The sequence below is a fragment of the Anas acuta genome, chromosome 16, assembly GCF_963932015.1.
Source record: "Anas acuta chromosome 16, bAnaAcu1.1, whole genome shotgun sequence".
Taxonomy (NCBI): domain Eukaryota; kingdom Metazoa; phylum Chordata; class Aves; order Anseriformes; family Anatidae; genus Anas; species Anas acuta.
In genome coordinates, this window is record NC_088994.1 from 10,397,943 (window position 1) to 10,424,876 (window position 26,934).

The window sequence follows — 26,934 nt, forward strand, 5'->3', positions numbered from 1 at the left end:
GTAATCTAAAACTCCTTACAGATGAACTGTAGCCACCACTGGGATGAAAAAAAAAAAATCAAGTCTTTTAATAGCATTTTTCTATTATGTTTGAATAATTTCCTCACTCTATCATTGAGTAATTTTTAACCAGACCTTTCTGATTCAGTCTAAGTAAAGCTGTCAAGAACAATAAATATCTATCTCCTTAGTAGTGAATGCTTTAAAAAGATGCAAAGAAGAAAGCAATACCCCTATTTCACAGCTAAGGAACCAAGTCCATTGAACCTACCAATTTCTCTCCCTTGACTGGAAGCTGTCTTTCCCAGGCAAAAGCCTGTTGTCACTTTCTCTAACACTTTTCTTGAGGAAATGAGGCTTGAGCTCACATTCTTTCTGTTTGCCCTAAGCTAATAACTCCTGGAAATATTAAACACACTGATAAATTGTGAAGTCTCCAACCTCAGAGAGATTCAAAACATGTCTGGATTGGGCGCTCCTGCTCAGTCTTACCTTGCTTGAGGGGGACTATGCAGGCTCCAGAGGTGCCTTCCAGCCTCAACCATTCTGATACTCTGATTAAACTTTTTTTTTTTTTCATATTTTTAGTAATGAAGCTAGCAAAATCTGTAAAAGAACTACTGAGCCAAACCGGGGGAGTGGGGGGGGTGGGGAGGGGGGGGGGGGGGGGAGGAGGAAAAAAAATGAATATAAGCATTAATTTCTTCTGAAGAGATTACAGTATTCAGCAACCAGTGAGGTCGATATACTTGATGGAGATGTCCTTTCTGAGAGTCCTGTTCTGAAAGCCCTTTCATAATACTTAGTGTCCTGCTTTCCAGCTTTATTCTTGGGAAGCTAACCCTCCAACTACCACGTCTCTGAATACCAGAAGCCTATCTATGGGATTTTCAGCTTGAAATATTGCCTTTCTTTCAGCAGATAACAAAATCTCACTGACTTCATTGCACTGAGCTTTCTCTCAATGGCTGTTCAAAGATTTTCTGCTGGATGACTTCATCAAGATGAATGCTAATAAGCAATTATTTGAGTCCCGAAGGATTCAAATCAAAAAAGCTTTAACAGAGAAGTGACTTTTCGCATGTGTTCCAGCCCTTTGAGGAAGGTATCAGAACACTCTTCCTGGCAGCAAGCTGAGTGTCTGTGAACTCAGCTCATGGATTGCAGAAAGGGAGAGACAAATAGAAAGGATCTAGGCTCCTAAAACACAGGCTCTGCATAAAATTTGAGCATTTGGATCCAGAATTGGTTTCACCATGCTCTAGGGGCATGAAATGAGGAAATGAGGCTCTAGGGATTCTTGCTCCTCAGTCTATAGCCTACAACCTTGTCCTAAAGTGAGATAAATGTGAGCTGTGTCCTCTGTATCACTGGGCACTCTTTATATTAGACAATGAACTTTTAATATAAAAATATACAAATGTTTCTTTGTCTGATTGACTGGCAATTATGTCTACTCCCTCCAACTGACTGTCCCAGTCTCTAGATAGTCATATTCCAAGTGCAGCTCAATACATCAATACTTTTCCACAGCTGCAAGAGGAGTGGTTGGAAAACAAAACAAAAAAAAAATCACAATAGTTTTCTAAATTTCATTCCCCAAAATGTCTGTTTTGCACAACACACCCACATGGATGAGGTGCAAACAGTCCCTCTCGATGGGAAGCTCTGAGATCCAGAGAAGCATCAGTCAGCATGGTGCACTGCAGGATCACGGGGCTGTTCCATCAAATGCAGTGAGAGCTGTACTTCAGCTTGGAGAGTGCAGTCATCACAGCCCCATCGTCCTTTTGTAGGGCAAGTTCAGTAAATCCATAATCAAAAGGATTTTGTTTGTTTTTAATTTCCTTAATCAGCTTAATTCCTGACAACAAAGTAAGACATCAGATTGTTTTAAATGGCAGAATTCCAAATAACAAAGTTCAATTAAAGCATTAATGACAGCAACTTGGGATATTAACTGGGAATTATTTACTGGCTGGAAAAAATGGTTCTGTTTTGAAAATTTCTATTTATAATTACATTGTTTCAGGCCAAGTCCTATAGAGCTTGTTCAGGAAAATTTCTATAAGCTACCAAAAATAAATAAATAAATAAATAAATGGTATGAATATGTTCATCAGGACTTGAACTTTTTGGACAATAATCTTAGGGGTCATTTTCTTTTTTTAGTGCAGTGCTTTTGAGCAAATGACATCAGCACAGCATATACCACCAGTTCTTTATCCATGTGTAAGCAAAGGAGTATCAGATATTTATGTTTTGAAACACAATGGAGCATTTATAAATTGCATCCAGAGACTTGAAATCTGCATCTGAAACCTTTTGTCTCAAATGTCTTATTTGTAAAATGAGCTTAAAGCAATATTTACTTACTTAGTAGTTTTTTGTTTTTTAATTACTGCTGACTGTCCTTGACTGAAATATTCTCAATGGGCAAAATTCATCCCTGCTGCCTGGGGAAACAAGCACCAAGTGTAAGGCTTATGCACAATCTTTGGTCCCTACAACCATTGCATCTTATACCCCAAAAGTTGTCAGCTTCTTAGATGTATCACATCAATTGCAGTAATATGTTGTGACGGGAAATACTCAGGTTCAATGCTAATAAAATTCCTGTTTGCACAGAGCATCCATGCTTACAAGAGTTAGAGTTTTCTTTAAAAAAATACCTCCCTTTCTTTGCCACCCCAGGAATAAAATAAACTGTTCTACTTTTGGTACATTCCAATTGGGTACTGACCAGTAAAATTGGAAAAAAATATATATTTGCATTTATATGATAAGGAACCTTAATGGTTGAGCATTTCAGCAGTCTGAACATTTCTTTCCAATCAGAGAAATAAATCTTGGTTCTGTTAATATCCACAGCAAAACTTCTAATGAGTGATGCAGGGAAGGATCTCTCCAAGAGCTTTCTGAGTTGGAGAACCTCAGCACTTTGTTAAAGCAGCCTGCAGTTTGAATTTGTTAATACATTCTTCTTTAAGGCAAGCAGCTTGAAATTTGTTTGTGGTTCTTCTGAGTCATCATTTACTTCTTAAGCACAGGAGTGAGTATTTTCTAAGAACACTTTCAGGCTTTGGTTGTTCTACAGCGACTGCCCAACAGCTTCCCTTTTTAGACCCTATGTTTTTATTCTCTTTGTCTAATACGCTCTTTTTATTCTCATACAAACGGTGTTTGTCTTTGAAAGGCATTGATTCGAACTAAAACACCAGCATACATAGGTGACTTCAAAGCTTTTATGCAAAGAACACCTTACAAGTGACCATAATTTTTATTTTTGCTGTGCCATTCATTTATACAAAATATGCAGGGCCACTCTGCCTGTTGCCTGGCCTGCCTCAGTTCAAATAAGAAAGAAATAGGAAAGCTGAAAAACAAAGTTCAGCCACTGTCCTAGGATTTATTTGTCGTTATGGAAGTTAACTTTTTCCCACTGAATCTAGTGCTGGATAGTCTCAGGTCTTTACACCTGTTTTTAGTTTGAGGAAACTCTAGGAAACGTCTGTGTCTTGGGCAGAAAGGTTTGTATTTCAAACTGAATTCTTGGAAAGCCCTTGTGAGAGCTAGTACACATGTAACACAGGTCCCTTTGGGAGCTCAAGTCAAATCAGTGACCTATGCTTATACGAGCTCCATTTCTCACAGTGTTTCTAAGGGCAGATTTGAATACACTGATACACTTAGCAGGTGGAAAAAGTCAGAGGTTCCTACAGATCCCAGTGAACAGCTCTTCCCTCTGCCAGGCTTTTGCTGAGGATACTTAATGTCTAATATGAAATAGAGAAATTATCTTTCCTGTTCTCCCTGAAGTACTGTACATACCGTGTATCTCAAGGAAATAAACTATCAAAAGAGATCTCTATTTCTTTCTATAGCAAGAAGTTCTTACACAGGTGGGCTGTCATGACCCAAAAATCATACAGCATCTGACCCACAGCCTTGCTTCACACTACTGAATATTGAGAAAAATTTTACTAAACAGAACTACATCATCATTAAGCTTTTGTATTTCATTATATGCCAAAAGTAAGCTTAGCACATTTTGTAGGGCAACAATTTACCCAGAGGTAAAACTATGATAGAACTTGTAGGGGTGCTTTGTATTAGTTTCCACAAACAGGAGGCTTACCTGAAACTTTGGCTTTTATGACTGCAGGTTTGCAGGATAAAACTGTCATCTGCTAAAGAAGGATTCCACAGAAATTATCCACAGGGAGATTTAGATCTTGTTGAGGTGTAGCAGCCATTATTTTTTACAAATAAATACCATTAAAACTCAGTAATACAGTTGGCTTTAAGAGACCTGAGAAGTCCAGACTTAGGCAAAATAAATTTTTTGGGGGGAAAAAAAAAAAAAATTAACAAGGGAATTAGGTCTATTTATTTTTACATATAAATCAGGATGTCTCTGAAACTCACAGGAATGGAAGAAATAGCTTGTTTGAGAAAATTGAAACACATCTCCTTTGTAAGCTCCCACTCCATAGGAAAGCTTCATGCTCTCTGAAGGGGCTAGAATCTCTTGCCAAGGAGGTACTTGGTCATTAATTTTTTAAATTAATGCTCCAGGATATTCACACAAAGACACAGATATCGACTACTGTGTAGAATATATTTTTAATTGGAAGAAGCCATGCCAGCCAAGCTATAAAACAAGTACAAGCTGTTAGATATAATAAGAGAGAAAAAAGACTAGGGAAAAAAAAAGTGAGTCATGAAAAGAAAAAAAAAAAGAGAGAGAGAGAGAGAGAGAGAGAGAGAGAGAGGAAAAAAAAACTATTTAGTTAAAAGAGACTTCCCAGGACTTCTGAGCTAAGGTAATGGTAGAAAAACATGAAACTTATCATGACCATCACGAATGCTGTTCAGGGATTCAGGGATCTTGATACCATGGAAATGACACTTGTATTCAGAATTATCTTACATGATTCACATATAAATGAAGATGGCTCAGATTTTTGCACAGTAATAACACATCAAGAACTGCAAATGTTGTTTTCTGTGTACATATATGCACTGGATAGTGCATTGTGAGACAGAGATGCAAGAAATTAAAGAATTTAATTTTCCTCTTCCAGTCAAAAAGGACTGATCTAAGCTGTAGCTCTCACTATGTATAGATGCTATAGGTCCTGATATATAGAAATGCTACTGACTTCAGCATCAACCAGGTATCACTGTTCTGATGCTGACTTGAGACCAATATAGTCATTTTTTTGAGAAATAATAATAATAATAAAAAAAATCTCTAAAATTAAATCCCTTTATTTGTTTCTGTAAATGATGTTTTGTAAAATAAGTATCAGAAATACCATTTTTTGCTATATATATTTTAATTGCATTCCTTTAGCCTCTGAGAAACATGACTGCATGTTCTTAACTAGAAGCATAAAGCTGACAAAACTGCTGAGAAGCCAAAATGATGTATTTTTTTAATGCAGAATTACAAGAGTTTATGGACACCAGTGACATCAGTGGTACAGGGGTGAGGGGCTGCACTGATCCGCTGGCACTTCTGTGTCTGCTGCAATGCAGTTCAGGCATCCGCTCCCTCACACAAAACATTTTCTATACATGATAAGTAGGTGCCTGAAAAATGATGTTTAGTGTATGAAATACACAATGTGTTGAGCTCCTCCCTCAAAAAGCTTTTTAGAAATCCCCTGAGATTTCTAAATTTCTAAGTTGCTGGGTGGATTGAACCCAGAAAACCTAAGCAGTGAGGCCCATTGGCATTCACAGGTGGTGCCAGGTTTGCCTTCTCCAGGACACAGCTGGAGCAGTTGCACGTTTGCTCATCAGCACACTCGCTAAACACCCGATACCTCCTGTTGACACCTGCATAGCACACCTTTTGGCCAGAACACTTTTAAGAGGCGGATTATAGGGATTTGAATCCTCCAGTGCAGAATTCACTTCCTCAGTGATTATTCAAAGGAGAGGTTGGAACTAGGATTTTACAAGTGCATGTGTGATCCCTGCTCAATTCTTTGAAACAGAATTTGTGTGCACCTGCCCTCAGGAGCAAATTTGGCTTCCAAATGGGAGCACCCAGTGCCTAGCAAAGGGCAAGGGTTCAGCTGCATCCTATTCCCTGTGCAGATGTATCATGGCTGATGTGAAATAGAGCAATTGCCTTTGTATTGATGCCCACATTAACCACAGGAATGCTTTTCTGAGCCTTTGTGTAGAGGTGTGCCACTAGTCATGGCACGGCAGAAGCCATTAAGCTCCCAGCAACTGCAGCCTGCGATGTCCTTTAAAATACTGAGGCCAAGACAAGAAAAAAAACTGAGGCTTCTTTTATCTCCATTTTTCAGACAGCATCAAAGCATGTCTACATTTCTGGTAGTTGTCTCTTACTGACTGGCATGACCAGCAGTAAAAAATCTAAGCATGGTAGCACCTAACTGGAGGGTGCCCAGGCCCTTTACTGGAGGTAATTTTTAGATTTAAGTGCAACTAAACTTTTCAGAGGGGTCAGATCTAATTCCTTTTAGTATTAAAGCCAGGGACAGTGTTCAGCATTTCTGTCTACTGGGCTTTCTATTAAAGCCCAAACATTGTGAGGTCTGGGCAGTCAGATCTAATATAAGTCAAGGAGTATGCTTTTTATCATACAACACTATTTGTAGAAGCGGTACAGAAAATGCTAAATTTTATCAATGACCTTGTAGAACTGTGTTCTGCTTTCAGTGTTTAACACATCCATTTCTGTCTTTGCATTTATAATCTTCCCTTTCTTCTCATATATTTAAGCTCAAAGTAATTATTCTAATTAAAAATATGGAAAAGCCAACAAATGCAAAAGTATTTTTGCTTTTGAAAACCATCAGTAATTGCTTCCAGTATCCATTACTTTGATGCCTCATGACATGTTTTTATTTCACTGCTCTGATATTGTTCTCTTCCTACCAATGCAAATTTCATATATTGATTGGCTTCTACAGTATTTTACCCAAATTCATTACATTAGCCAAAAAAAAAAGCACTGCTTTATTGTACTAATGGGGGGGGAAAAGCACCCAACCAGACATTTTGACCATTAAATACTAAAGCTCCGATGATTTAATAGCTGAAGACAAACAAGAATTTTTGCTAAATGTTATCCACAGTAGAGACTAGCTCCCCATTTCATTGTAAAACTTGTGAAGTATTATTTAGAAAACTACAGCAAAAATAATTACAAATTAGATTACCATATATAAATTCATTCACTGAAAGTAATAATTAAATGTCAGAAGACTGGGCATCAAAGAAAAAGATGAAAAAGAAATTATAAAATGTCAAGAACATCTCCTTTCTAAGTGTACAGCCATCTCAAGGTACAAAAGCACATACATGAGAAAAAATGAAGGAGTCTCATAAGTAATCTGTGATCCGACAGGTCAAATACTGCTTACAAAACTACACATGAGAAATTGAATATCTCTCAAAATCAAAATATACTGATGTGCAGACTATATAATATTTGCTCCCTATTAGAAGGACCACTTTCAAAACAATTAACTCAAACATTTCCTGGATTTCTCTTTCTCTCCCCTCTTTATAAGAACAAGGTTGTCCTTACTGCATGACTTCAGTACAGGCCTTTCTAAACTCACTAATAAACGAAGATATCCATCCAAATAGCTCCTGAGAGTCTAGGTCTTGTGGTTCCCCAAATTTAACCTGTAAATTTGAAAGAGAAACATATTTAACATTAATATTATCCAAATAAGCTTATCCATCTCCAAGACCATAAAGAAAGGAAAACAGCAAGAGAAAGGTTAAATATCTACATTATTATTATTTAGTAGAAAACTTAGACCTGTCTAAAAAGTCCATTAAACTGAGATCCAAAACATCTCAAGCAAAAGTGGTCCCAGGAGTTGTCATTAAACTACCTCAGTAGCCTGTTCCTGGCTTTCTGTACAACTCAGCTTCTCTGGCTGAATTACAGATCTCCAGCTGAAGAGGAGAAAATCAGTAAATCATGCAGCTTCGTGACTTAGCAGTTTGTTAGTTAAATCCATTCATAAACAAAAGTGTACATTAGGGAAATATTTGATATTCCAGAGTGGACATAGTAGCAGTATATTCAAGCCAAAATGTTTTCATTTTCTGATGTTTTATTTTGCAAATAAACAAAAATATTCACTTTGATGTGGGTATTTTTGAAAGAAAAAGTAATTTATCAAAGAGACACCTTTCCCTGCTCTGTTCTTCTTTTCACCTGAAAAAGTTGAATGGACTGAATTTTTTTCAAAAGCAACCTGAACAATACTGGCATCATGTTTGCTCTATTGTAAAACAAGAGGTAAAAGGCAGTCATTCTACAAAGTTCAGTGCTAGGAGAGGGATTTCTGAGTTAACTAAAATCACTTCCCCATATGTTTTCCAGTTCCAGGACAGAAAAGGATTTTTAGTATTCAGTCTCTTAAACCTCTTGCTGAGGTTTAATTCAAGAGGCTTGCCATCATTTTCAATGATTTGTCCTTAATGATATCAATGAGTTAAAGAACATAAGGGCACCTAAAATGGCTTTCTAATTGAGCAGAAGAAATCTAGAGAATATGCTCCAAAGGCTTCAACAAAAGGTTTAAAAAGGCATCTTGTGTTGCTGCAAGTTCTTATCTTGCCTGTAATTGAGAGCTACTGTGTAATTGGGAGATACAGCTCTCCCAAGGCTGAATAGCAATGTAGTTGTATTTCAGTATCTCAAATTGCAACTGAAATGGAAAGGTTTGGACAGGTATCTGTCATTATCTAGACACATTCACCTGGACATCATCTAAGATGCTCTTAGAAGCAAACTCTCTGCCTGGAACTCATAAATACAGTAAAAGAAACCGCTCACATATAATCCAGTCACAAAAACTTTAACGTTAACCAGTGATACCTGATTAATACTTTTGCCTGTTGTGCTCCTAATTGCACCTCCTGGGTGCTCCAAGCCCTTGATCTTTGGCACACCTCGACACTCACCTGTAGCGTACCATCAGTTAAACAGTAATGAGAGAGACATTTCCTGGAGCTAATGACCATCTGTGAGAAGTTGATAGCCCACAGCTATACCACAGGCAGTTATCTACAATTTATTGTTAATTCCATAGAAGTGTCACATGCCAAGGTCATTATTGATTTTATAAGCAGAATATAAAATCATAAAGGTAGGCCTGTGGATTTCTGTTTTATGAGCAACATGACTTCTGTGGCCACCTACATCACATTTCTACATCAGGTATCCCCCCAGGTAAGCTGGACTATCCCTTCCTAATGCTGTTCAGATGATAGCCTGGTCTTTGATCACCCATCCTATTTTATATTTGCTTTATGTTTTTGCTGCTTTATAAATATACAAAAAGATCTGCCTAGCAATAACAGTATTCAGAAGAAAAAAATCCAAGTGAGAGAAATATATCAAAAGCTTAACTTTAGAGAATAAGAAGGAAGGGAGGCAAAAAGCAACTGGGTAAATACTTGAGGAAACTTCCGGCCATGTAAAAAATGAAATCCTGTTCAGATGCAAATAACAGTCTTGGATTTCCCATTCTAAGCAAGGGAAGCAGAATTTCACAGATGATGCTGTGCTATAGATTTGTATGTTTAATGCCCCCTGCTTAAGTATTCATGGCTGGGCAGAAACAATGTCTGTGCAGGGAGAATATGACAGGAGCAAGGACATGTGGGAGGATGCATCCATCACTCACTGGGCATGTCACAGCTTTACAAGCAGGACCAGCTGCATCATGCCAGCTCCTTCTGGAAACTGACTTCCAGGTAAAATGGTCAAAGTCTTCCATATCCCAGGCAAGCAGTGTCCCTAGATGGTTTTACAACAGGAGTCTCCCTACTTTTTGATGAATGCTTTTCAACCATTTTCATTCATCTAACTCAACTGCTAATTCTCTCATTTAGACTGTTTTTCCACCTACTGGGCACTGAGTTCTTCGCTTATGTGCTACCATACTATTACGTCTTGTTACACTATGCTGTGTCACTTTTCCCATTTGTTAAAGGTTGCAAGAGACACACACACACACACACACACACACACACCAAAAAAAAAAAAAAAAAAAACACCTTGTATGTGTTTACAATATTCCTTTTAGTAAAACATTACTAATTAATTTTCCTTGGTCAAACATGTCTCTAATCTTCACGGTCTCTTCAAATAGGTCCTCAAAGGTTATCCTGGTGGCATCTTCCTGTTATAAAATATATATATAATATGGCCTATATTAAACCTCCCTATATTCTAATCCCCCTCTCACCCCTTCACACAGACCTCACACACCAAAATAAATAAACGCCTTAAAGTTCTGTCTAAAAGCCAGGAAGTTTTCCTAGTTTCCGAGATCAGCTCTGCATTTCAGCAAAGCCATCCCTTTCTTTAAAACCTCCCAGTGAGACTATTCTGCTGGAGAATACTGTTACAATAGCAGAGGCCTCCCAGATTTCTCTGAGAACATTGTACAAAATGAGGATTCTTCACACTATGTTGTTAAAAATTGCAGCATGGAGTTTATATCATTCCTTTTGGTGTGACCCTCTGACCCCAAAAAACATTTCCTATTGTTTTGGACCTAGATGACTTTCTTCTTTTCAGAACAAAAATTGACTGAGAAAATTAGGTGCTTCTCCAGTGCAAGTGTGGGAGAATGTAATAGGAACAAGCAAGATCAGATAGTTTATCAGAAATCTTGTGCCCAAGGAGCTCCCTTTTTGCTCTGCTCATTTTTAGATCTGTGCTACTACCAACATCTCCACCTCTCTCTCCCACAAATAACAGTAACTAAATCAATGTCATGGACTATAGGCTTGTCACTAGAAAAAAGCCCTCAGCCCTTGTAACAGAAGCTCTACAAGCAGAAGATACAACTTGTGCTAGACACCAGAAAACATGCTGTTTTCTGTAATATCTTGAAAACATTCAACCATTAAACTGGCTAAACTTACAAAATTGTTGAACATCCACTTTTCTTTCTGATATTTGGGCCATAAACCCTCTTAAATGTGGGCTATAAGTCCTGAAGAAAAGTAAAAGCCATATTTTCATTCAAAACATTCCACCATTGATACATTTTTTTTTCCAGTTCCTGTGGACACTATAACTATAAAGCATGTAGAAGCATGGGAACTTCTTGCATCTTTCTTTTTTTTTTTTTTTTCCTTAAGAAATGTAGATCTATTTTCATTGCACTTTAATACAACACATACCAGTACATTGCTATAAAGCTTCTTCATTTCATCACATCTTTTTGACAGCTGGGATAGATCCTCTTCATATTTCTGAATTAAATCCTGTAATAAAATAAAACTTCTTAATTTGATATAGGAGCATAGTATTACTGCAGATATTAAACAGTAGTGAAAACAAGAGAATTCAAGTCAAAATTTTCATGTCACAAAAATTTCACATTTCACAAAAGATAAGTACACATCAAACACACACATTTCCTTGCAAGTATTAAGGCATCAAAGAAAAAAAAAGTTATATAACTTATTAAAATATCATCTAATGTTACTACCCAAATCTATTAAAATTAACAGAACTGGATAAGCATCATAAGGTCCTAACTTCCACTCACATTTGGCACACTCTCTTTGCATGCAAAGCAAATATTTCCAGTTGCTAGTTCTTAAGGAGTCAAAAGCAAAGCCTTATTTTTTAAAACAAATTTTCTTGATCATGGTCCTTTGCAACATATGCATTTAAGACAACTTAGTATTTATTAAAGAAGCATACTGGACTCCCTATAGGGGCTCAGCCACTTCTCATAGCATCCTCTAACCCATCCTGTTGTGCCATTAACGTGGACAGAATCATCTTAAATCAAACTATAATCACAACTTATTCAAGCTCTTGGATGATGTTTCTCTGTGCTGTTTTCTGAGGGCAGAGGGAGTTGTTACAAAAAAAAAAAAAAAAAAAAAAAAAAAAACTACTTTTATTCCAAAGTGTTTAATGTGGGTGACAATGGAACTATCTGTTCCTCATCCACTCCAGCCAGTTTGCCTGTGAAGAAAAAGCAAGAGATGTAGAACCTCTGAAAAGACCTTCCATGCTGCAGCTTGTGGTATGAAATATCAGAGGAGAATACAAGGTTGTCCTCAGATACTCCTGACCCCCTTGTCAGGGTGGGATTCGGTGAAAACTAAATAGATTGCTCATCCTTTATCTGCAGTCCACAATAATGTTATGGTTATGTTACCTTTAGCTCCTTGCAGAACTGTAACTCCTGGGGTGTTGCCTTGATTGTCTTGGGTTTAATAAGCCTTCTGCACTGAATAACGTTTTCCAATTCTTTTTTTAAAACTAACAAAATAAAGAAAATGAGCAATTTCACAAGCATGCAGTTGTGTTCAAAGGAGTACAAATATTTAATTTAGAACACATGGAAAAATAGCAAATTATGGGTCTATAATATGATCACCTAACAATACTAACCTTCTGTTTTCAAAGAGAAATCCTAAAAGACATATAGGTCTTGTGGGGAAGAAATAGCATATGATCGCACCACAAGCAACTGCAGAATAATGGAGAGATCAATAGTATGGTTATGCTGCAGCTGTAAATCTGACCTTTCCTGGCTTTTGAGCACTGGAATTAGCAATGAAAATAACATTCTTCCAAACTACATCTTTCTGTAGAAAATTCAGGGTTCCATTAAAGATAAAAGAATAAAAATTCCCCTATTAGTAACAGTAAGAAATCTTGTCAGTAGGCACTATGCCCTACACCAGACTGCTATTGTGAGGGTTCTGTCTGTATGAAATGTGGAGAAAAGAACTGACCCACGCTGCAGTCCAGTTTCTTTCTCCTCTTGTGCTCGGTTGAGCACATGAGCCCCAGGATGTGCCTTGAACTACATGGTGGGAAAGGCTGGTTCAGTGGCTTTTGGCCCACCTCTTTCCCTCTCTGCCCTGGAGAACAGTACTTAAAAAAAAGTAATCTGCATCAGGAATCCAGGAGGGAAGAGGCCAGTCAGTCTCCTCAGGGTCTCAATTCATGTCCTTTGATAGCCGCCAACAGTTTCTGATGCCAAGGTTGTTCCACCACTTTAAGCATGACTTTACATATCTGGCTTTAAAATATTTTGTTTGGAATTTACACCAACATTGTGCCTGACAAACACAATTGATTGAACATAAATGATTTATATATATACATATATAGGTACACACACATATATATAACAAAGTATATATGTATTAAAGTATATTTACTTATATGAAGAATATATGTATATGTATAAATACAGAAGTATATTTGCTTATACTCTTAAATTCAGTTACTTAAATTTCATAAAACAATTGATTGGAAATTCTTGGAACAAAATAAAAACTATTTGGTGGTGTTAAGCTACATGCCTGACTGACTCACGGAGCCCAGCAAAATAGGTGCAAGGGCTTTTCAAACCAAAAGCTGAGAACAAGTGGCATTCACATATGTTATGAGTGGTTGAAATAGGATATATTAGTCTGTAGTGACATAGTCAACATCCATGCCACATTTTCAAAAGACAAATTTTTATAAATTTTCAACACAACACAAGTTTTTATCCACTTACATACCTTCTTTATCAGCTCTCAAAAGTTCCATTGACTGGTCAACTTACAGTAGTGTTCAAAGGTAAGTTTTGAATATCTTCCAAAGTCTGTCTTACATTTGAATGACTTTATTCTGTTCTCTCCTATTGACTTCACTAATGTTGGACTCCTTTCTAGAGATGGACACCAGTTTGGTTCAAAGAAATTCTTGAACTTCACTACTGAACTGTGAAAAGTTTTCTCCTGCTGCATTGCCTGCTCCCAGAGACTCTGTTACGGTTGTAACTTTGACAGAGCTCTTGTATCGCTTAACATCTGTACTTTAAGATAAACTCTATTTCCCATGGGCGGTATATTTTTTTTATATTCCGAAAGCACCTGGACACACTTTAATATTTCTTTTTTAAAATTCTTCACAGTAACATGGCAGGTTAAATATCACCATAGCAACACTTTACCTCAATATTTTGAGCCTTTACACCTCTTTACAAACTACAGAAGTGCAATGAAAACCTGTTCCAAATGACTGCACAAAGTATGAAAATCTTTCTCTGAATTCAGAAATCACATTTACATACCATCAACTTCAGCACTTAGGCCCTTCATGGAAGCTGGAAAAGAAGAGAGATGGAAAAACATGCTAATAATATCATTCATACTTTGAGATGGAGGTTTCCAGAAAAGTTGAGGGATTTCATTTTTTTATCTGTTAATTTATTTATTTTTTTTTTTGTCCATCCACTTACCATCAGGAACAGCTTCAAATTCTGTCAGCTCCTGAGAAAATTTAGCCAAATCAGGCTCATGTAAGAAGATCTGTTCCACAAGGGCGTGAAGCAAGGTGAATGTCCTCTCCTTACCCCGCAACAGAGATAACTGCAAGTAGAATACAGCAATAATTGACAGACTGAGTTATTATGCTAAAAAAATATATATATAAAAAAAAAAAAAAAACAAAAAAAAAAAAACACAGCATGGATTTTGATAGCTCCTATGTAAATTTGACAAGAATAGAAAACACAATGAAATTAAACCTCTCCTTTTCAAACTGCCATCTCTCAGACATTCTCAATTAAGATCAGCTTTACACTTTCATATCCATTGACCTTCCTTTCTTTTTTGTCTCTTCCTATTCACAGAGGTCTTTTTTGACTTAAGGTATTCTAATTGATTGCATCTGATTTTGGACCACCAAACAGAGTCATTATTCCTTTCCATTTTAAAGCCGTGTGCTGTGTTCATGAAGACAGTAAAGTTCCTTAATTGAATCTAGGAAGATGCTCTGTGGCAGAAAATGATTTTCTTGGCATTTTTCATTATGATAGATGTGGTATTACAACCGTTATAAAAATAAAATAAAAAAGTTGTATCTCAGAATTGCCACTAGAGTTATAAATCACTCACTCATATATTAAAGTCTCCAGATGGAAAAGATACGTTAAAAAAAAATATATATATATATTTTCTTCCATTTACAATAGTGTTAAAGTTACAAGGCAGCTTAGGAAATTTGTATCTACTTCTTAGTTTTTAGGGTAAAAAATAATGCTCTCTGTCAGGTAGAGGCAGGGGTGTGGGAACTGTATTCAGTGGCAGAATTTTCCAGTGGCATATTATGGTGAAAATAGGAAAGCCATTGCCTTAAAATTGATGGAAAGCTCAGCCTACTGTAATGTAAGTTGTAGGTGAGTGACGAGACTGGTAAAGAACTAACAGGTAGATGATGTTTTGTTTTCTTGGTGGTGGCTGTTTGTTTGTTTGTTTATAGAGCATATCTCTATCAGTAAAGGCAAAAGATCACAAAAGCCACCCTTTTCACCCATCCATTCCATGCAGAGCACTGATGGGGAGTACAAGGTGGTGTTAAAATCATTAAACCATTGCAGGCAAAGTTTCCTCCCTTTGTATTTGTTCATTTATTTATACTTTGCTTTTGAAACTTGACCTTGACATTGCACGGTAGCACTTGTAGCAAAAGGCTCTTGCTTTAGAGTAAAATGAAGCACCATGAAGGAATTATTCCAGTGCCATAAAAGTGCTGCCCTGCAGAAGAAGTGCTGGAGCTACAGCCTGTGACCATAGTGAAATGAAACAGGTCCATACGACAGTGCTCTGCACAATGCAGCAAAACACACTTTTATCTAAACTTGCATCTAGCCAGGGCCTGCAGCTCAGACATCTCTTCTTGCCAGGGGATCTTAATATCAGGGACATCAGCATTTTGATGTTCTACCTCATTAGAAACATAGCACATTCAACACCACAGTGCCCCCATCTAGACAGCGTTGCTGTCTAGTATGGGGAAATGCATCTTGTTATACTACACATTAAAGAATACATTATTAAACCAGATTTTGTTTCTAGTGTAACCAAGAGCAGATGTTAAAATGTTAGCTACTCATTAAAAATGATTGCCTTTCTCCACACTCAGGGAAAAATTGAGTTAATGTTAATGGTCAACATACATTATAATATGGTGATTTTAATAAAAAGAAAAATATTTACTCACTTTGGTCAAAGATGACAATCGAAATCCTTTAGCTTTCTCTTTTCCAGCCTTTTCATTTAAATGGTTTCCAATGGCTAAAATGTACTCCAAGACAGCAACAAATTTCTGGCTGGATTGCAGCTGCTTACTTGCTTGGATTTTCTGGTTTATTAGCTGAAACAAATCTTCTTTAAGTTCAGATTACATGTGCAAGTAAAACAATGGTGCTATACCTGTCCTTTGCCAAGCCTCATTGTCCCACCTGAATTCACACTTTAGCTGTTATCTTCCTATTGAACTTTCTTTGGCGAACAAGCCAGGGGGCTTCAGGAAGGAGCAGTTAAATTCTCCCAAGATAAAGCTGGTGTTGGCACAGTTACCCTGCCTTAGATGGAGGTCAGATCCTCTGTGGCTGCCAAACTTGCCCTGCTACAAGAAATTCAACCTCATCTCTTAAAATGCATCTAAAGGAAAAGCCTTTTGCTGTTTGAATGCACCAGATTGCACCAAATGTCAGGCATCGGGGGAAGCAGATAGCCCGAAGCTCAGTACAAGATTCTCCATCCTTCACCTCTCTCCCTTCTGCTTATACCAGCTGAAGACTTATCAAAATTCTCGGTACAGTTTCCCCCGAAGGAAGAATAATAATTTCCTGTAATCAAACTTAGTATCAATTTCTGTTTTCCCAGGGAAGACACCTCCCTTCTAGAGCAATAGACACATGAGGTAAATTCATTTTGAAATTAGGAAACATATATTTTTCTAGCATCACACCTGCCTTCAGCTGTCACAAATTTAAAAGTAGAGAAATGAGGAAACATGAGGGAGCATTGAAAACCCGTGTCAAAACTTACAGAGCATAGCACGGGACCAGAGGGTGCTGAAAGACAATACAAGATTGTACCATGGAATTTTAGTTGCATTCTACACATTATAAATATGTTAGTATGTATAAGTAAGAAAAGAGGCATTTAATCAGTTGTTGAATCAGTTGTTTGATATTGAACAATAAATATCCTTCAAAGCAACCAGTATATAATAGCTTCCAAATATTCTAATATTTGGTTTCAGTGGAGGATAGCAAAGGCATAGCGTGGTACCAGACAGGGTCAGGAATCTGTTCATCTCCCCAGCGTCCTCCATCTGTTCCTATTCTGAGTTTTATTCACTGTTACTATGGTTTTAGCCACCGACAAATAAAAGAGAACAACTCTGACTTGCAGAACTTTAAAATTTTGTTTTCATACCAACATAGAATGAGAGCAAAACATTGCAAACCTTTTAACTGAATCAAAGCATACACAAACCCTGACTGGTAAGGCAGCAGGAAGATCCAGTCCATGAGACTTGCACACTGTTTATTTGCATACCCTCACCCCACCCCATCCTCTAGGTCATCCTGAAAAAGGCAGAGAGGGACTTGAAGTTTGGTTTGCAACACTGCACTTTAATGAGTGAGTAGTTCTCAGGATAGACATCCTCCTTCAATCTTCTGAAAATAAGAAATATCTATGAGATGCTGGTGCAATAAACTCACTCAAGTATCTATGTCTTTAGACCAATTCTTTCAGCTGCTGAGGCAAGAATCTCCCTACACAAATAATTGAATTTTAATGGTGAAATTTGCCTCTGTCTTACCTGGCCAAAGAAAAAAGAAAGTTTAGGAACCCCAAATGAAAATTTGAATATCTTTTACCAACCCATTAGTAGAAAAAGGTTAAATGTAAAAGTAGAAAAATATTAAATGTATATGCATGTATATACCTGCATATCACAGCCTTCATATGTCTCTATCTATTTTTTGTTTTTACTGTGTTTTGTTTTGAACCAGTACTGTGGAACAGTCTATCATTAACAAAACACAATAAAATGAGAACAATTCTGCTAGCTAATGTTAAAAATAAATAAATAAATAAATAATACTGAATTTCCCATAGTACCCGGGGAAAGGGGTCGAATTAGCAGATCCAAGCTCTGTTACGTGTTGCTTACATTCTGCTTTCTGCAGGTGACTAAATCACCCCAAGTTTCAGATTCCCAAAAACATTCAGATAGTGGCATTGTATTTCAAATGCAGCATGTCTCTAACTGCCATGTTACTTGCAATCCCTTTGTTATCAAAGCCATCTATAAAGATTATTTATTTTTATTTTTTAATCTTTTTGCTTACCATTTTTGAACAGCGCCATGAAATGATATTTTATACATCGGGCTTCTTGGATTCCTACAGTATGTATTACCTACATTACGGACTGTGAAATATTTTGCTAAAGTGAAAAAATATATATCCCAACTACACAGCTTTGAAATCTGCACCAAGGCCACTTGGGCCCCTGCTGTCTAATTGGTAGATTTTGATTACAAACAAATGATAAAGCAGTCATTTGAAAAAGCAGTCACTTTAAAGCAGTCACTCACAGGCTCCAAGTCTCTCATGTTCATAGGTAGTTCGCGTATGGTAAGCAGGAGATCCAGCCTCTGGCCCAAGTGGGGGATTTTACACATCTGCATAGAAGTGAACAGAACAGGAAACAAAACCCATTGAGCAATTCATCTGCAACATAATTTCCTTAATTTCTGTGCCCACTTATTAATTTTATTCTAGGCCTTAAGACTATAGGCATACTCTGACAAATAAAATCAATCTGCTTGTCTATGCCTGATTTATGTATGCATATCCAAGAATACACTGTATGCTGGTAGGGCCAGACGCTGTTAAAGTCAATGGTGCTCATTTCTCGTGAACAAGAACAGCTACACATATACAGTTTTACATTTAGAGATTTGGAAAATCTAGCTCAGATTAAATTAGCTCCTATTTTGGGGGAAGAAGAGGACATATTAATTGGAGATGCAAAAAATGGATCTGTAAAGTTCTCTTCATAACTTTTACTGTCTCAACTCTTTATCAGATAAATCCTCTTATAATGGTTCTGACTAAGGCTGTAAATTTAAGTTCCAACTAACAGCTTCTTGAAGTGGTTTTATCTAGAAGGAGGTGTCCCAGAAATAGTGCATGGTGTGTTTTAATGCCATGTTTTCTTACCTCTAACATAAACTGATCAACTACATGCAGCTTTGAAGGAGATCCCTTGAATGACTGGTATCTTTCTGCATCTTTTGGTGTTAGCATGTATCTGTAAAACAACAAATGTAAGTCAGATGTCCTTTTCCTTGAATATTGCCATAATGTAAAACAGTTGTTCCATTCCATACATCAGAATTCCTCACTGTTTATTGTTTTATATTTTGCATATTTATTCTTTAACCAATGGTACTTTTTGGACATTTGAGTGAATGGTGCAACAGAAAACAAAAATGATCTGCAGATAGATCTGCATATCTATATCTGCAGACTTACAGATAATTTACACTGTCATGGGTTTTGGTAAAGGTAAAACTGTATCATAAGGGAATTGATGCTATTCTTTCTAAAATATTCATTAATTCTGTGCCTAATATACATGCTTTGGTTTCATTTATTGGATGAACATATCTGACAACCTTTAAAAAGCACCTAAAAACAACATAGAGTTTTTAAGCAGTTAGGGACATGTTCATTCAGCTCATCTCCAGCAGTAACTTCTTTGAAAAATTAGCACAAAAATAGAGCAGGCTCAGGTTATTGTGTGATTAGTCAGTGGGCTCCACAGTCTGACCAACCCCTGTACATCTAAAAATTTTTAATTGCCCATGGAACAAAGATGGGTAATGGTGTTTCTGGCTCTCTAAGCACTGTATCACATCCGAGATCTGTTTCTCGTTTTTGTTGTGATAGCACATAATACATACCCAAACTTTCTTCTTTCTTAATAAGGTAACAAAATATTTTCCCACAGCACTCCAGAGCCACAGATTTTTAGAAAAAAATTACATCTTTAAACATTTCTGCACTTAGAAAAATAAACTCACAACACCACAGCTCCCATCCTTTGGAAATCTGCCTGCCTGATACGCTGTGGGAATTCAAAACACAACTAAAAGAAAAATTGAATGGATGTTATAGCTAACATATGAGAAGGATTGTTAAGAATTTTGAATATGTATTCAGGTCTACTATCATCTCTTTATTCTCTGGAAAAAAAAAATATAGCAAGTATGATTAAATAGTCATGAGGATGAATATGCATTTCTATTAAAAGTAAGGAAAATTATTCAAAGATGGAAAAATAAAGCTAAGTTTTTAGCATTTTAAATACAGGACAAACAATAGCCTTTTTTTTCCTGTTGTCAATATTTTAATATGACATTTCAATTTAATAATTACTGGGTTTTGAATTATTAAATCTATATTAAAGCAGATTAGAAAATATTCCATTCATCACCCTTCATCTTCAAAAAAAAAAAATCTCATTTTAAAATACCAGTTATCTGCTGGAAAATGAAAAGAGTTTTATTTATCATTAAAAACATTTGGTTTAACTTTTGGAGCAAATTCAAAGAACGTTTAAAAAAACTGACAGCAAATATCTTCATTTAATCAGAAGTCTGGCATTCCTTTTTTTAATATATTATATATATGAAATGAAACTAACAGGGTATTTAGTAGGTTTACAGCTTAAAGCATTAAGCAATGGAAGCCAGGGGAAAGGAAGCACAAGAATATATGAATGCATTCCTTAAATATCTTTTACATGAATGTGACTACAGGGGAATTTTTGTAACTTGAAATCTCACACTGTTCTGAAAAAAATAAGTTTGAAGAGAGAGCATACCTTGTTTTTTAAAAATGCCAAGATAAAGAATTCATTCAGACAACTATGGAAAACTTTTGCTATTAAAATAAGTCCTGAAGTTTCTAATAATATTCCACTACCTCCGTTAACCTTTATTGGATACCTGAGTAGAGCATTTTGCTCACTGGTCACTCTTAGAAATGTAATCTTGTTCTTGGCTTTAAATATTTTTCATTTTGTGATAGTGGAATTCAGATTTCCTGCTCAGGCTCATATGACAGGTATAATACGCACGCAGAGGAGTTTTCCTCTTCCTGACCATCCTGTTTAAACTCCTATCATAGCCACAGGTTCTCAGCTAATTGGAGACTGGAGTTTTCAATGGTAAAATTTTCCACCATGACTCCTAAAGGAAGTGGAAAGATCTTCAAAAATGCTAAACGTCCTGCTACTTCTATCATGGCAACTCCACTATAATGCATTTTACAAGAAAAACTGCTGATTGCTGACATTTTCAGATAAATATCTGCCGTTTCAATAAAATGTCTGAATGGCAGTTGTAAGACAATTAGCTGTCTTGGAAATCCACCCCCAGTCAGGGAATGCATCTCTTTGTATTTCAGTAATATTTTAAAATCTGTTGGGTTGACGGAAATAAGCTTCTTTTCCCTACAAGGTTTGTACGCATTTTCCTAGATTTTGACAATAAACAAGAATCCCAGGAATAGAATCCTTGATCCTATAGAACACACAGCAATACAGCATGTCTGGTATATGTTCCTTTGCTAGAAAAATTACCTCAGCATTATTGCTATCAAAGGAAGACTCTGAAATCTTCGCTGTAAAAATAAAATCTTTGAAGATTCTTTACCATCATCAGCATTATTATTGTTATTATTGTTTTCTGATGGCAAAGAGCCCAGATGCCATAAATCACTGATCTCAGTGGTGCTATACTAATTTCAAGAGCATGGCGATCCTGTATCGAATCTGCAGTGCTGTACAATGGCTTGAACAATGGATTGTGTTTGGTGTTTTCCTGCAAAACTAGGTATGAGCAGTGGCTGCCCTCAAGAAATAGGCTGCTCAGACTGGGCATTCCCTCACTTCTGCCAGCTCCGTAATTACTTCTGTGATTGGAGAAAACACAAATGTTCAAGGTACTTCATTGCAATTACACTCTCATCAATTCCATCACTGCAATTAGAAAGTGCAGTTATATTTAATATATAAATATACTTGTTTATTTATATGAAAAACAGCCAGCTTTTGAAAGAAAATGGAGCTCTATGATAGTAGAGCTATACACGTTTCACTAGTTCACGATCTGCTGTGCACAAATGTGGGGTACAAATGGTAAAGCATGTAGGAAGCATGGAAACCTCCTCCAGAACACTGGCATATTTAAAATATTTAATTAATCAGTGCCTTGTCCATGTCCCTTCATACTTCAGGTGAGCTCTCTACAAGCCATCTCAACAAATGACATTAATTCCATGCATTTCACATCTGTCCTTCCTGTTCTCATCATTTTCTAAGTGCAGACATGATTCTGCAAACTTTACTTTAGCAATTAGGACCAGGATTTTAAGGCCAGAATTAAAATCACTGCACAAAAAGTAGGCACACTGATAAAAAAAAAAAAAAAAAAAAAAAAAAAAAAGTTACCTACTTCCTCACTTTTTTTTTGCTAGCATCATGATTTTCTAAGCTCACTTTTAACAAAACACTCAATTTTCTCATTTTGAAGCAAGAAGCAGTCTCACTTCAAATTTTCATAACAATGTGTATAATAAAATGGCACTGGTACCACATGCTTTGCATGAGAACTTGGATGTGTAATGAATACCACTCTAGGACCCACTTTTTTCCTGTGTTTTTAACTAGTCAGAGAGAAGACCCAATTTCTACAAATTTCACATGCCTATAGTTTGCTTACACTCCTGAAATGTACTACTCTCAGTATAGTTGTTTTGTTTTGTTTTGTTTGTTTGTTTTTTGTTTGTTTGTTTTTGTGGGTTTTTACTTTGTTTTTTAAGATATCAAAATTTTTGTCCTGTTTTAAACCCACAGATCTCTGCCACTCAGAAATACTGATATTCTCCTTTAACACTTGTCTGGCTTCCTATGTCCAAATCAGTTTTTAAACAGGGAACAGAATTCATTTTTTTTCTTTCATTTCTGAGCCCACAATAGACAATAAGGCTGTAGTAAGAGATGCTGTGAAGTTTTCAGACTGCTACACCTGCTCACTGCAGGTGAGCTCACTCATTCTTTTACTAACTCTGCTCCTTGTAACCAGTTTGACAAAGTCCTGTCAGATTTGCTGTCGTGTCCTGCAGTTCCCTTCCTACACAACATGGGGAAGAGTTATATTTTGGAAGAACATTCTACAATGTCTGCTGCAAGAACTGAGATTTCTGTGTGCAACTCTAACATTTTATCTATGGTCAGGATAGATTCAATGTCTCAGTAGCATTTTTCCTGAACTACCCATTATTTGAATGAAATTATGCCCTCTCCAAAACATAGAATCTTATAAATAAACAATTGAACCCCAAAGATTACCTTCGTAGTGCTGTTATCTGCTCATCTGTAAGTCCACCACTCTCTTCATGTATAATGTATAGTTTTTCTTTCAACTCACTTGGTTTTATATGAAAACTTTTAAGAAAAATGTCTGGGGAAAAACAATTCTTAAATTACTTGGAAGAAAATGCTCAGGGGAAGAAAAAAATCAAAACATTTCATATTTATTTTCCAGATTATAAAAAAAAAAAAATCACTTAGTAGCTGCTAACGCTAAAACAAAAACACAGTCTTCATATTTCTTTTTAATATACATAGCAGTAGTCAAGCAAAAATATATTTTATGTCAGAAGATAGTCAAAGCTTAAGACAGAACTATCAAGATACTGTTATCAGATGGCACTCAAATACTTATTATTATATATGTCTCTTGCACTCAGCTTAACATTCGAAATATTTTTTCTCTGAATAACAACACCACATACTGGCATACTGTAGTATTTTGAATGTTAAAGAAATTGAGCTTTTCATTTGTTTGGATTTTGTTTACTTGCTTTGTTTAATTTCTAGGGTTCAAAATAAAGTAATTGGAGTCCATGCAACAAAAATTAATCAAATGAAGGCAACATGGGAAACTTCTTCCTCACTGCACAGTGGGTATGCTTTAATACTGTGTTTGTCAGACCTTCACTGACAGATACTCTTTGGTAATCTTCTAAAATCTGATTACATTTTTATAATGTTTAAGATGTGTGCTGACTTGGGGCTGGCTCATAATACACATTACAATAGGAGAATGGAAATAAGACATCTCTTCTGCATACAGGTGAAGAACCACTAGTAAGGCTGTTGCTCCCAAGAAGACTACTTTGCCTTACCAGTTGTTTTTTTTAAATTACTGCCTGTTTCCATCATCATTACCAAAAAATGAGGAAGTAACATCTGAAACACCAAGGAAGTGAACAGAAGGGCTAAACAGAGAAAGTGAGAAGCTTTAAAGGTAAGATGATATCCATGGCCAGTAACACAGTGAATAATTCATAGTAAAATATTGATTTTAAAATTTAGTGCTTCCTTTTCTCAAACCACTCACAAAGCATTTAAGGCTTTCTTGAATATTTTCAGTGTTTGAAATTAGCAACTGAATAATTTCTAGTCATCAGACTTCACAAAAGAAATCAATTGCAAATAAAACCAAAGATGTTCTCTGTCACTCAAAGGTCATACAGGGTTGTTTCAGCTCCTTGCCATGGTTGCACTTGTTCTGAGAATGGGATTTCTAATGAAAATATTTGTGGCACAGATTCAGAATTAGTTTTCTAATCTCATATACACATTCATAATTCACTGTGTCTGTAAATGTTACAGCTGCTCAACTCATTTTCCAGAATACCCATGAAAACCTGCACAAAGTAGATGAACAGTGATTTTTCTGAATATGGTAGTTTACCCTTAAAACAAAGAAAAGCCCTATTCTTTTATAACACACACCTTTTTTTTTTTTTTTTTTTTTTTTTTTTTGAAGAGGTGAGTCCTTGCATCTTTTCTAAATTTTCTTTCATTCCAAAAAATGATCAACATTTTTTTCTTCAAAATTAAAATTAATTAACTGCTCAGTGTCTACCCATTTCTTGAAATTTTTCTCAAAATTACCACATTGTCCTAAGTTTCAAAATATTTTCCTAGGCAAAATAAGGATTTTACATAGGGGAAGCTGGTTCTTTTACAGAGAAACAGACATCAATCAAGTCACAGAAGCAGTTTTCTATCCTAAGTCAGTTTTTCACCAATGAGATCCCACATTCTTGAATTAAAACACACCTCCCCGGATTCTTTCTTTGGTAAACTGAAAGTGTCATTCTTGTTTCTCACTTTCTGACACTTTGTTCTCTGTGTTGCAGTTTATCAACAAGAAGCCACCTGATAACTTAGCTTTTATCTGCATTTTCTCATACACCAGACTTGAATTTATAGTGTAGATCTTTTCTCAGAACTCTCATTTTTCTCTTGTGTTTGGACATCCACTTAAATTCTCAAGAAATTTTAACCTACTGGCATTTTGGAGCTTCATCTTTTTATTCATTAATTTAAGGACTGTGGTTTGTAACACTTGCAGGAAGATTAATCAGAACTCTCAGGATCAAATTAACTTTTGATCTAAGTACTGTCCATTATAATAAGTACATGATGGGACTTTAAGGATAAGATTAAGAAACGGTCTTAGAATGTCTCAATGAAAAAAAGTTGTAAGACGAATAGGATCAAAAGGAAGAATGGTGCTATTTGCAAACCAAAAGAAAGAATTTTCCTAAAAGAAACTGCAATAATTTAGCAGATAAAAGTGCTATTACAGGATTCTTTTTATCTACAACCAGACTTTTGTATCACTCACTTCCTTTTAATCCTTCGAATTATTAGTCAATGGATGTAATAATTCCAACAAGTTATTTCTATTTACAGTTCTCAATTAAAACTTTACACAATCTCCAAAGTATATTCCTTCTTATCAATATTCATAGATGAAATCATTAAAACTTCAAAATTAACTGCCCTGAATCTTTACACTTGTAACGTTTCTTAAAACAGTGCTAGGTCATAGAACTTTTTGGAAAGCCATCTCTGCAACAGAAACCATTATAGTCTTTGAAGAACAATTATTCTTTCTCCTTTAGTATCCAATACTTCTAATTAGAGTTCTTGAAAGACCTTTACATTTTTTTATTAGCAAGACTAGAACCACATGTTGAACTGTTTTATTAGTTTTAAAATACTGTTCTAGGTTAGGCCTTTGCCAGAATCATACCCAGGTTATGGGAGGGAAGGATCCAGTTCACGATCATTCAAGACAGTCATTCACAGTCTAAGTTTTCTGAGTCAGCTTGAAGAGAGAAGTCATGAGAGTTCCTACAACCTGGCTTGTAGCTATCTCAAAGGCTTCTTACCAAACCATTTCAACCTACATGAATATTTAACTCAGTGTTGGAGAGAGACTGAGCACAGCATCCAAAGAGCAAACTACCAACCTGCTTTCTGGTGACTTGTGTCACCTGGCCAACCCACAACATTTTGAAAGCCTTTGAAGTCAGGGTCTTAATATTGATTTCACAGGTGTCATATATGATTTTACATGTCTTTCCTAAGAAAACAGCGTCACAGCTTGAGGGCACATCCAGATATTTTGTACAGGAAGAGCAGTTTGGTGCTTCTATTCTACATCATTGAAGACCACATTTACAGCAATTGAGCCTTTAGACCCAGGCTTGTCTCTTTTACCCACCAAATGGTAGAAATCACAAATAGCAAATTCATACAGTTCTTACCCCAGTTCTTCAGATAGGAGTATACAGTTCTTAATACACTTACTGAAGTTATGTGCAACTTTTTGATCTAACAGGATGTGCTGTTTGACTGGAGGTTCACTGCCTGAAAATGCAGCCAAGTCCTGGATCTGGAACTGATCACAGAGTCTGGAAATGTCTATTTTTTTCTTGCATGGATCACATGATCCCCAGATGGATTTTTGAATCTAAAACATAAGAATGACAGGGAAGAGAAAAAGACAAAATAACAGTGTTACTTTGTTCTACCCAAACATACAGAAGTGCATCCCGGTTGTTTTGTGGCACAACTGTACTTTTATGATAATTATACAGATAATACAAACTACTTTTTTTTTTTTTCCTCTCTTTTACAGCT

The 26,934-nt window shown here is 36.2% G+C and overlaps 1 protein-coding gene across 4 annotated transcripts in view; it reads right to left on the reverse strand.

Moving 5' to 3' along the window:
• Nucleotides 1-4,602: 4,602 nt before the first annotated feature.
• Nucleotides 4,603-26,934, reverse strand: part of LOC137865433 (uncharacterized) — a 74,593-nt gene continuing 52,261 nt past the window's right edge. For all 4 annotated transcript variants that reach the window (XM_068700516.1, XM_068700519.1, XM_068700517.1 and 1 more), the window contains 10 exons: nt 26,602-26,764; nt 23,278-23,389; nt 19,080-19,170; nt 18,452-18,538; nt 16,055-16,207; nt 14,292-14,421; nt 14,124-14,156; nt 12,207-12,310; nt 11,212-11,295; nt 4,603-7,680 (listed from right to left, as the gene is read on the reverse strand). In XM_068700516.1, the coding sequence (XP_068556617.1) occupies nt 7,576-7,680; nt 11,212-11,295; nt 12,207-12,310; nt 14,124-14,156; nt 14,292-14,421; nt 16,055-16,207; nt 18,452-18,538; nt 19,080-19,170; nt 23,278-23,389; nt 26,602-26,764 (1,062 nt within the window). In that variant the 3' untranslated portion in view covers nt 4,603-7,575. The remainder of the gene's footprint in view (nt 7,681-11,211; nt 11,296-12,206; nt 12,311-14,123; nt 14,157-14,291; nt 14,422-16,054; nt 16,208-18,451; nt 18,539-19,079; nt 19,171-23,277; nt 23,390-26,601; nt 26,765-26,934) is intronic.